The sequence below is a fragment of the Podarcis filfolensis genome (genome assembly GCF_964270895.1).
Source record: "Podarcis filfolensis genome assembly, chromosome: 1".
In the NCBI taxonomy this organism is placed as follows: domain Eukaryota; kingdom Metazoa; phylum Chordata; class Lepidosauria; order Squamata; family Lacertidae; genus Podarcis; species Podarcis filfolensis.
The window spans coordinates 67,807,183-67,819,619 of NC_139604.1; the positions used below are offsets into that span (position 1 = coordinate 67,807,183).

Consider the following 12,437-nt stretch of genomic DNA (forward strand, 5'->3'; position numbering starts at 1 on the left):
CGCCCTGTGGAACGCCCTTCCACCAGATGTCAAAGAGAAAAACAACTACCAGACTTTAGAAGACATCTGAAGGCAGCCCTGTTTAGGGAAGCTTTTAATGTTTAATAGGTTATTGTATTTTAATATTCTGTTGGAAGCTGCCCAGAGTGGCTGGGGAAATTTATTATAAAATCATCATCATCATCATCATCATCATCATCATCATCATCAATTCATTCAGCTAGTGGTTTGTCAAGGACAATTGCCACTAAGAACATTGAGAGGAGGGTTCCTATTGCCCTGCTTCCAGCAGGGTCACCTGCCACCTTCAACAGCTAGCCTGACAAGCCTTTTCCCAGTTTGAAGATGCAATGATCAGGGAAATTATGCCTGTTGAATTTCTGCCTGCCATGCAGATGACAAAGGAATCCTACCAAGGATAAACAGTGGGTAATCAAGGCTCTTATTAGCTTAACGGCTGATGCTTTCTATTTCAAATTGTGCCGCAATTTTCATTATTTCCCCATTCAACTAGCCTCCTCCTCATACAAACCCATATGCTGTATATCCCTGCTGACATTTTTCACACCATCTGTAAGCAATGGAAGAACACCTTGTCCTTGACCAGCACAGCTCAGTCTGAGAACTGGAAAGCCACAGTTCCTGCTGCCCTTGACTTTGAGGGCAGTTTCATTTGTTCTCAAGTTCTTCCATCTGCAGGATATGCTCCATCTTCAGAGCACTTTCCATTGAAAGGCACTTCAGAAACCTCTGTGCACTCAAAAAAGCCCTCGCTGCTATGCTTTGCTATCACATTCTTTGGAAATCCCCTGCTAACAATATGCTTTTACGCAGAGTGCCTTCCCAGTAGTCTTCTTTGGAAGGCTACAATAAAATAGCTTTTTTTGTCCAATCTGCTTTAGGATAACAAAAAAAAGGAAAGGACTTTTATTTCAAGAATCACCACTTTAACTTGTGATGCTTTGTGCAGAGGTGAGGGTGGGGATTTTTTCTTCCTGAAGTTAAGACAGCAACACTCGTGCCAAGATCTGAGCAACTTACGATAATTTTTAGTCACAGTTAAAACTTGTTTAAGCAAATATGCTTGAACAAGTTCTAACTGTGATGAAGGTTAGCTCAAATGTCATGGTCTGGATTGAATTCCAAGTGTGTTGTCACTTTAAGTTTGTGAAGAAAGTCCCTCACAAAGCTTTCTTCCACAAGAATACTTTTCATTTCAGAGAGTTATGAATTCACTAAACGAGTTTTTACATGAAAATGCTGTGTGGTCAATTAACCATCTATTTATTGACATGCAAGGCCTTTTCAAGACCCTAGATGGCATCAAACGTCTGTTTGAAGACTCCTTTGCCAACTCTCTAAGCAAAAACCATCTAAAAGACCACACAAGACCATTTGCTCAGCAATAGCAACTGGAGCTATGTGCCGACAGGAGAGAAGCTTCTGTGTGCTAGGTTGTAAACTATGCAATGTCACAGTAGAACTCTTAGGGGCACATATGTCAGATTTCTCCAGCAATCATAGTGTTTTTGCAGACCACAAAGGCACTGGTGTGCCATGCGCTCATGAACCAGATGAGAACTGTGCTGATCCAATGTATTTAAGGGAAATCAGTGGAGAAATGTAGTGGGGAGGACAGCTACTATTACTAATTCCTGATGGGAAATGCCCTGTCAGAATTGTGTGCAGCTTCCAGCACAGATGCCAGCAACTAGTTATCCAGCAATGATAAAATTACATTTGATCCAGCTCTTGGTCAGGATGGGAGGACTATTAGCTCAGTGCTAGTAGAGGTTAAGCCTGGGTGGAATGAGGGTGCACTTCTCTTGGCAGAGCAGGGACATGGTTTGAGGGTACTCCTGTTCCTGCATTCCCAGGTGTTATCCAAGAGTGCTTTTGCCCAGCTCTGGCAGGTGTATCAACTGCTCTTGTTTTGGGAGCAGACAGACTTGGTCTCTGTACACAAGCCCGCTCTGAGGCCTGAAGTGGGAGTCTTGTTAGAATAACGTTATAAACTCAAACAAAAAAGCAGCCAGTCCCTGGCAGGGACCCCCGGCCAGCTTAGCCCTCCAAGGCCTGGGGCAAGTGTACCTGTCTCCCCCCGCCCTCCGGCACGGGCCTGTCTCTCCACAGGCCTGACTACACTACTGTAAGATGCTCTATCTTCAGGTAGCTCAAAATGTAGCTGACCAGGGGGGTTGGTAGAGCATGTGACTCCTTTATTACCTCAGCTGCAGTGGCAGCCTGTCTGTTTCTAGACACAATCCAAAGTGCTGGCTATTGACTTTAAAGCCCTTTAAAGCTGGAATCAGGTTACCAGGAAAGGTGCTCTTGGGTGCTCCACTCCCATTCCAAACACACCTGGTTGGGACACATGTGAGGAGTTTCTCAGTAGTGACACCCACTTTCTGGAATTCTCTGCCTTGGGGGACCTACTTGGTTCCTTCTCCAGTAGCATTTCGACACCTCCTGAAAACATTTCTGTTTAGGCAGCCTTTGGCCTACACTTTTTGTTAATTCTGCAAGGCCTCTTCTTTCCCATGCCCTTGGTTTTCCTCTTTTTTTCCTCCTGCTCATTTGTTAACTTCTCAATTTGTTCTTCTGAGCCTTGTTACATGTTTTTAGCACCTTGAGTATTTCAGCTTTGAACAGACAAGTAGAATATGAATATTCTTAACAAAAACAGTCTTGTTGAGAGGAGGGAATGGGGAGGGGGAAATCCATACACACCACTTTGAGTCCCTTGGAGAAAAGAAATACAACAAATAAATATAATGTAAGATCTAGCAATCCCTCATTAACCTGGGAACATCCTTGCCCAATGGATTTTCCCACTCTGCTTTAGTAAAAAAGGCAGATTCGTCTCTACTGAAATGGATTTGGTACCACACAGGGCTCCGGGTGAAGGCAACTGACTTTCATGACCTTGCCTACCTATACAAAGATTAATGCTGCCTTCTTAGCAAACATTTCCCTCCTAGTACTGTTATCCAACATGTGATGTGCTAGCCTTGACTCTTATCTTGCTGAATAGTGTATTTGATTTAAAAGCAAACAAAACACCACCATCTGATTCAGGAAAAGAAAATGTGGAGCATGCTTCGCAGGCTTCCAGGCATAATCCTTTAACTCGCTTTTAATGACTGTGGAAGTTTCAAGTGTAACTGGTCAAGTCAATAAGCAAATGGAACTAAAGTGAGAACCATGTTAATCTAAAAGCAGGAACACACACATTCCTTAGTGTTCAGCACATACTCCTTGCTTTCTATAGAATGCCCTTTTGTAACCTGCCCTCCTCTTGAAGGCAGGGCTGTGATGTAAATCAGAAACAACATCCTCTCTCTCATGGGCAATTCCCACGCTTGGGGAACTTTTTGCTTTGGGCCACTTCACTAGATTCCCCCCCCCCCCATGAATTGTCCAATGCACAGAGCCGCTGCGAGACAACTGGGTAGCAAACATGCGATCAAAGTCAGTTATACATGCATGACAACTTTTTTCTTTTCTTTTTTTACTTCCAGAGAAGTAGTTGCATTAGTTGACTGCAACAAAATGAACAAAGATTTACATCTGAAAGATCAACAGATTTATTGCAGCATAAATTGTTGTAGGCTGGAGCTTATGAATGGAGAAATGGATTTTGGTTCATGAAAGTTCGACACAATAGAAATGTGAGCCTTTAACTTGCCAGAAGATATGCTGTTGCTTTCTTTGTTTTTGGTTTGATAAGAAAAGAGGTTAGCTAGATTGGAATATTCAGATCTGAGTAGCTTTGCAGATGGTTTTGTACAAATCCAAGATTTGGGCACATCTGCCTGGGAGCCTTTCAAACTGGTTAGCCTAGGACTTAGTACTAAACCAAAAAGTAGCAAGACAATAAAAGGGTACTCTGTTGTGCAGGTTCTGCACATTCCTTTATGTTGATTGTGCCACCCAGACAGACAGCCTGGCAACAGTTCTCCTGCCAATATTGCTGCCAACTGCAGAGTCCTCTCCTTTTACTTATTGGTTGATTATGGAAATAACCTTGCTGCATTAGCATCTTTTACACATATCATTAAAAAAACAGGGCTGGTAGGCTGAATTGTAACTTTGTATGCTTGTATGCCTCTTTAGCATATCTCGTAGTGAGTACCTGGACTGAATGTCTTTTTGAATGGAGAACAAAGATATTTTTGTAGTGTATAAAACTGGAGACATTTGAAACTCCATTAACTTGGACAATTTAACTTATCATGATACTTAGCTATACTTGGTTGTTTATATTGTAAGCATAGAAGTCATGGGGCAGTTAAGAAGTGTGTGTGTGTGTGTGTGTGTGTGTGTTACAGGTGCCTCATGCTGGCATAGTCATGGAATAAACATCTAGCGCAGATGTGGTCCAATTTATATGCGCAAACTGAGATGTGGTTGGAGCCTGAACTCACTGTCAGGCCACTTTTTCACCAAAAGCTGAACTAGGGTTCTTCTCAGCAGGTCATTATATGCCAATTGCCATTTTGCAAACCACCAAAGGCCTTCCTAAAGTGGGCTGAATGATGGGATATAAAATCATGGTCTATGGTTGTGATGAACTGCTTCCACTGCTTCTTCACCACAAGCACATTTTGAACTGCAGTTGAAAACAAGCGGTTTCCAAGTAGGCTCACCAGGGATGCAATTGGTCTTCAAGTATGGGTCTTTCACATGAAAATTCAAGGCCTTGCAATGAGCAAGAATGTGTTTACAACTGTAGTCCAAAGGGGATGCCAGCTCAGGCGATCTATAATCCGCAAGCCACTTAAAACCATGGTAAGATGGTCAGCATCAGTTCAGTGCCCTGAAGTTATGTCCAATTTCAACTTAAGGCAGACATACTGTAGGTCTAACTTCTAATTCTTGTCCCATGGGACACCAGATTAGAAGCATGAGACCCATTGTTGTTTCTTTCTGTACTCAAATTGTAAAAATGACATGCCATACATATTTTGTTAAAAAAAAAATGCTTCCCTTTGAAAATATCAAAATAAGAGCATGAGTCATTGTTGCTACCCATGAAAGAAAAAATGCCAGTTAAAAAATGCTGAGTGAATAGCTGTAACCGTGAGAAAAGTCCCCAAGTTACAGAATATGCTAACACATGCATTCAGGGACAATGGTGATATTCAAAGTCAAAGAACTGAATGCACAGATTAGGAGAAAACCACAGCAGAAGATGATGGGACGGCATTTACAGGAATCTAGGATACTGGGGGATATTTAATGGATAATGTTTCAGATACGGGGTGGGAGAGGAAACAAAAGCTGAATATTTCACAACACAAAAGGATTTTTAAGAGCAACTAATTGTCATGTGATATGTCCCAGGATATAATGCAAGCACGTGTTGTAGTCCACTTCATCATCCTGGGTGTTGTTGATTAGGGCTCTACTTCTGAGTTTTGTTGCAATTAAGTTATTCCCTTGCTGAATAGTCGCAATAATCTGGACAGGAAACATCTGCACATTACAGCCTGCCAGCCACATGGTCTCCTAAGTGCTTACCAAGTTCACTATTTCTACAATCCTAGATGGGCAAAACAGGTAGTTTTATCATGCTGCTGGTGACCTGATGAACACGGCTGGTGGGCTGCATTCCACTTGGTGGATTACAAATTTTGCATCCAGCAGTGAATTGCAAAGGGGACTCTAAGATCTAATTTGCATATTTTATCTGAGAATTACTTTTTATTTTGTGTAATAAGAAATTTTGGTGGATTTGACCATGGTTGTACTGCATATAGTGTATGTAGCAACTGCTCTTTCTTTCTTTCTTTCTTTCTTTCTTTCTTTCTTTCTTTCTTTCGTCTTCCTTCTTTGGATGTTGCCATGGACTTCGGCTAGCGCAATAAAAAAATTTTTTTTGAAAAAGTTGCGCATCCCCTGCCAATATGTTTTTCTAAGGATTTTTATTCATTTGATTTTTATGAAACAGGGAATATCTGAAAAATGCAATCTTTCATACAGGCAGGGGAGAAGCTATGGCCATTGTCACTGTATACTGGGTAGGGATACCAGGTGTTAGCCGGGCCAAGGTCTTGAAGATCCTGGCTACATTATAATGAGACTTAGGGCAGTTCTGCAAAAAGGTTGTGATCCTAAATTCAAGCCATTGTTTCACAAACTGAATAGCCATTTTGATGTCCTAAAAGACCCAAACTGCTTGTGTGGACATTTGGAGCTCCAACGGTGGCCCCACAAACAAACCTCTATGCCAGGGGTCGGCAAAGTTTTTGTGGCTTGGGCTAGTTCATGGTCCCGCAGACACCATGATGGGCTGGAGTGCGCACACATGCGCAAACACTATTTCCAACGCTCCTTCTGGCGCGGAGGAGGCGTGCACAGCTTCCCATTTGCTGCAGGAGCTTCCCGCAGCCAATGGGAAGCCAGCCAGCATCGCAGAAGGTGGTTTCCGCTCTGCTCCACGCCGTGGGGAAGCAGAAAAAAGTCCTCCTTCCATTCTGCAAACAAGGAAACATCTGCATTCACACACCCATTCCATGCCACCTTAACCAAACAGAATGCAGCAGCCGCCCATCTGGCAGTCAGACAGCAGCAGATTTGCTCTGCATTTCACTTTGCTTTTTGGATGGCCTGGGGATTGGGGGCATCCGAATTCACTCAACAAAATATGTGGGATGGGTTCCAGTTGAGGGCAACGTCATGTGAACAACACCTATAAATTCTGGACTCAAGCAGCCTCAAACTCATGATAAAGTCCAGTGAGGACAAGCCCTGATACAACCACCAGCAGAAACATTGCTGGAGTTTAACCAGCCCTATGCTAAGATTCCCCCAGTAAATGATTTTGAGCAAAAGTGAATGCTTGCAGGGCAGGCTGAAGTGGTCTCACATGAATTAGTATGCTGGCTTGATTGCTGGGAGTGAGCTTCATGTGACAAACTGCAGAGCACAAAGGTTTGGATGATAAAGCTGGGGTAGGGGGCATGGAGTGAGGAGGAAGTGCATACTTTCCACATCACATCAGCCAATTATCAACCATCCCCTTGTACAAAACAGTTTTAACTATGGCTACAATGTAAAGAATAAACTCTCAGCTCCTTCATCCTGCTACTAAGTATTCCCCCCCCATGAATGTAAGCCAACATAAACTTCACGTTGAAAAGACATGAGTCATGTATAAGGATTTATCTTGTTGGGCATTGTGCACAAAGGATTTAACAAAATCAAATGTGCTGTCATGCTTGGTGAGAATTGTAGACTTCACACTATAATAATAATGATCTCTGAAATTTCTGTTATGGTTCTCTGTCATAATGTAACAGAGCTTCTCTACTGGGTTACATATGCTATTAACCATGTCCTGTATAGACTTTCATCACTGATTTGCAAAGACACCAGCAATAATGAGATTATTTATGAGGAATTTATGAAACAATTGTTGGCTCTTTGCAACCTAGAGTGTATTGTCAAGAATACACAAGTATAACAAAATGAATTTTGTGAAGCATTCCCACACAAACAGCGACCAGGTAATGACAAATGAGGGGACCAGAATCCAACACAGTGGCTGCACAGGTGTGAACCAATGATGTCACCAGCATGGAATCTTAATTGCCTTTGTGCAGGTGGAACATTGCAGCATTCTTGACACCGTTCAGCAGTAGCAGCTGGTAAATACACGACTTATCTCTTGGTCCGTCTAGCTCAGTACTGTCTACACTGGTGGTATCTCTCCAAGGTTTCAGACCACTGCAGCGGAGAGCATTACTCTAGTCCAGGGGTAGGCAACCTAAGGCCCGGGGGCCGGATGCGGCCCAATCGCCTTCTCAATCCGGCCAGCGGATGGTCCAGGAATCAGTGTGTTTTTCATGAGTAGAATGTGTCCTTTTATTTTAAAAGCATCTCTTGGGTTATTTGTGGGGCCTGCCTGGTGTTTTTACATGAGTAGAATGTGTGCTTTTATTTACCGTATTTTTCGCTCTATAACACGCACCTGACCATAACACGCACGTAGTTTTTAGAGGAGGAAAACAAGGAAAAAATATTCTAAACGAAACAGTGGATGTATGATTTTTGTGGTTCATGCTGTGGCCAGACATGTGATCTGACGGTGAGTTTGGGGTAGCCCAATGCAAAAATCCTGAGGATCCATGTGGATCCATGCTTTGTAACCACGTTTTTGCGCCATTGCAGCCCCATGAAACAGTGGGTGCGTGTGTGTTTTGGTGCAGGCTGTAGCCATGGATATGCTATGTGATCTGATGGTGAATTTGGGGTGACCTAGTGCAAAAATCCTGAGGATCCATGTGGATCCGTGCTTTGTAACCACGTTTTAAGTGGGGAGGGAAGGAAAAGAACTCAAGGGACAAGGAGCACGCGTGGGGTGTGTGGAGAAGGATGCTGCTAATAATGCAGGAGAGGCTCCTCTCTGGCTTTGCTCCTTTAGAACAAGCAGGCTCTGCGTCTCTCCCTCCTCCCCGGCAAGGAAACCATGATAGTAACCACTCTGAGACAAATCAAGAAAAATTGCGACCAACACTCTCCCCCAACAAGCGCAGTGAGGTCAAAACACACACACACGCAGAGAGAGAACTGGCCCTAAAGTCACAGGGGTGCTGGGGGAGTGAACGGGAAGCAAGAAAAGGAGAAGGAGCCCTCACACACACAGAGACACACAGAGTGTCGATTCTAAAGTCGCAGGGGCGCAGGGAGAGTGAACGGAAGCAAGAGAAGGAGAAGGAGCCCTCACACAGACACAGACACACAGAGTGTCAATTCTAAAGTCGCAGGGGCGCAGGGAGAGTGAACGGGAAGCAAGAGAAGGAGAAGGAGCCCTCTCTCACACACACAGAGTGTCAATTCTAAAGACGGAGGGAGAGCGCAGGGGCGCAGGGAGAGTGAACGGGAAGCAAGAGAAGGAGAAGGAGCCCTCTCTCACACACACAGAGTGTCAATTCTAAAGACGGAGGGAGAGCGCAGGGGCGCAGGGAGAGTGAACGGGAAGCAAGAGAAGGAGAAGGAGCCCTCTCTCACACACACAGAGTGTCAATTCTAAAGACGGAGGGAGAGCGCAGGGGCGCAGGGAGAGTGAACGGGAAGCAAGAGAAGGAGAAGGAGCCCTCTCTCACACACACAGAGTGTCAATTCTAAAGACGGAGGGAGAGCGCAGGGGCGCAGGGAGAGTGAACGGGAAGCAAGAGAAGGAGAAGGAGCCCTCTCTCTCACACAGACACACACAGTGTCAATTCTAAAGTCGCAGGGGCGCAGGGAGAGTGAACGGAAGCAAGAGAAGGAGAAGGAGCCCTCTCACACACACACAGACACACAGAGTGTCAATCCTAAAGTCGGAGGGAGAGCGCAGGGGCGCAGGGAGAGTGAACGGGAAGCAGGAGGAGGAGAACGATAGCTCAAGCACACACACACACAGCCCCTACAGTGGCTAATCCAAAATCGGACAGCAAAAAACTGCAGGCAGGGACAGAGAGCATGGGGTTGTTTTAAAGCAGCCAACCCTGCTCTGCTTCTCTCCCTCCTCCCGGCTAGGCTGGCTGAAAAGCTTTGCTGCTACTTAGCAGCTCAGTGGGGAGGAGAGAGGAACATAGAGGACGGGGTTGTTTTAAAGCAGCCAACCCCGCTCTGCTTCTCTCCCTCCTCCCCGGCTCCGCTAGCTGACAGGAGCTGCTTACTGTTTCAAAGCGAGCCACGGACTGCTCACAACTGCAGCAGATTCCCCCGCCATCTGTAGGCATTCGCTCCATAACACGCACAGACATTTCCCCCTACTTTCTAGGAGGAAAAATCTGCGTGTTATGGAGCGAAAAATACGGTAAAATGCATCTCTGGGTTATTTGTGGGGCATAGGAATTCGTTCATTTTTTTTTTTTCAAAATATAGTCCGCCCCCCCCCCCAAAGTCTGAGGGACAGTGGACTGTCCCATGACTGAAAAAGGTTGCTGACCCCTGCTCTAGTCCTTTAAAATAGCCTGGTGGCATTTTCCATCTTCTTCCACTGCATTAGTGCCCTCATGCCCATACATATGGTTTGCAATGATTTATCTTTTCCTCCCTGTTTCATTTAGCTCTCTGCACTTTTGCTTTCCAGTACAGTACTAGAGTGCACATCACTGACGTAGAGTGAAAAGAGAAGCATGTGTATTTCCCACTGACCAATACATCTACCTATTACACTGGGAGAGCATACTTCTTTCCTCTTGGTGAATCTAATTCAAACACCCTTGGAAAAGCATTAATGGGACACAGAGCACTTCCACAGGGCCATTTATTGTGAGCTCAATGCAGCTCATGCGCACACATGTTTCACAACATCCTCATGACGTTGTCCTCACCCAAATGCTATTCCATATTTTTTCCTCTTTTAATCTGGATTGACTATCTTGCCCTGTTTTCTTTAACATCAGAATTTTTGTAGAACCAGTAAATCCATATTAAATAGAAAAATAAAATGGGGGACAATGTTTTGATGAGAATGACATGTGAACACTGCACAAAACTTGCATGTGTAAGCAGCACCAAGTCTACAACTGCCTTGTGGAAGTGCTCTCAATAAGAGTTGTCCCCGTCCCCCCCAATTACTGGTTAATAACCACACCTCTACGTAGAATGAACCAGTTCATGCAAGCAAAAATGTGTGGTGCTGAAGCTATTCAATTCCTTTTCACTTCTTCAACTTCAGAGGATAGCTATAAATAAGTCATAAATTAGATCTTTATAACAAAAGGGGGGGAGGAACCCTATGAAAATCACATAGACAAATTTTGTGCTCTACAGCACCAATTGGTGTTGCATCTTTACAATGGCGTTACAACGATATAACTGACTAGTGTAGCTGAGTCCCCAAGTTTCATACGTTAGGCCAGTGCTTCCCAAAAGTTTTTCTCCCACAGACCACTTGGAAATTGCTGGGGGTCTTGGCATGCCATTGAATATATTTTTTCTGCCTGCTGTAGCAATTGAATGGGCTGTGCTAGGCGCTGTATAATTTTCACTTGTATTTTTATTGCTTGCTTTGTTTTTTTATATTGTATTTTACTGTATTAGAATTGTATCTGTTTTTCACAGACACACTGTGAACCACCTGAATGAAGCTCAGTCTGTAGACCTCAATTTGGGAATCCCTAGCTTTGGGTAACACATAACACGTAGCATAGTATTACAGGTTTATTACTTTATAAAATGATGTGAAAGCACTCAGTAAAAGTGTAACCTGAAGTCAATTCCTTTTTTTTTTTTAATGAGAAGGGAGACAGGATGACTGGAAGTATCCCCAACTAGCTTTAATGAATGGTTGTACAGTGAGCAGCACTATGCTCATAGCATTATATTTAATTTTCAGCCTTATATTTAATTTTCATCAGGGAAGTTCTTGTGTGACTTACCTGAGTTTATCTGCTATGAAGATCACTCGACGTTCCAACAGGAGGGAGGCAAAGATTCTGATGATTTGTCGTATACTCAGACACTTGAAAAGGCACTCAAAGTCCACATGTTCCAGGCGAGAGTCCATTGGCCTTCGGAGTTCTATCACCTGAATGCATTCCACAAACACAAGTCATGTTCTAACTGGCTTGATTATAATATGGACATTATGCCAATCTTGCATCCTGACTTTGGTTAATTATTATGTGGAATTTGAAAGTAACAAAACATTTCTTGGATTGTCTGCCTCGTTTGGTAGCCTTGAGAATTCATGTCACCTTTTATGGTATTTTCCCCAGGAAATGTTACTTTCCGGGATATGCAGAGAAGGAGAAAGTGTGTATTTTGCCTAATGTGTGCTTGACATGAAGCTGATGTTGTTATTGGTTTACTATTATTTATTATAATTTATTTTATTACTTATTAGATCCCTGTACTGTCCTTCATCCAAAGATCGCAGGATGGTTTACAATATAAAAGCACAAAAAGCCAAGTACACAGAGTGAAACTGACACCATTCCATCATTCATACACTACAAGGTAAAAAGAATTAGCTCACATACAGTATGTTATGCATGCAGGAATTATCTCTTGCTTGGCTAGCTTCATGACTATGACAAAAGTGCAATGACACTAATTTGTAGGCTGAACTACGTAGCCTTTTAATGACCAAATATAGACAAAATCGTGACATACTTATATACGGTACTAAACTGTTGCAACATGCTGGTTACAATTTTCAATTCTTGCCTGTGGTGACTTGTAGCTTCCTGACTTAACCACTAGGGATTAGTCAACAAGAGAAAACACCTTGAGACTACTCTGATGGCTAGCTTGCTGACCTTGTGATAAAGCCTGCTGATGTCATAATTTTCATAGATAAAACCAAGACGCCCTATAACATAGAATCTGTTAAACAAATATAAATTGGATTCCTGAAGCAGTTACGCACATACACACACCAAAGTAAATTGCCTAATGCAGCAGCTTCCCAAAAGAAATTTATTTTAAAAAATAAA

The 12,437-nt window shown here is 43.4% G+C and overlaps 1 protein-coding gene across 6 annotated transcripts in view; it reads right to left on the reverse strand.

Annotated features, from left to right (window-relative positions):
• DENND2B (DENN domain containing 2B) overlaps positions 1-12,437 on the reverse strand; it is a 145,630-nt gene that overhangs the window by 9,363 nt on the left and 123,830 nt on the right. For all 6 annotated transcript variants that reach the window (XM_083590792.1, XM_083590789.1, XM_083590793.1 and 3 more), the window contains one exon: positions 11,379-11,527. In XM_083590792.1, coding sequence (XP_083446918.1) covers positions 11,379-11,527 — 149 coding nt within the window. The remainder of the gene's footprint in view (positions 1-11,378; positions 11,528-12,437) is intronic.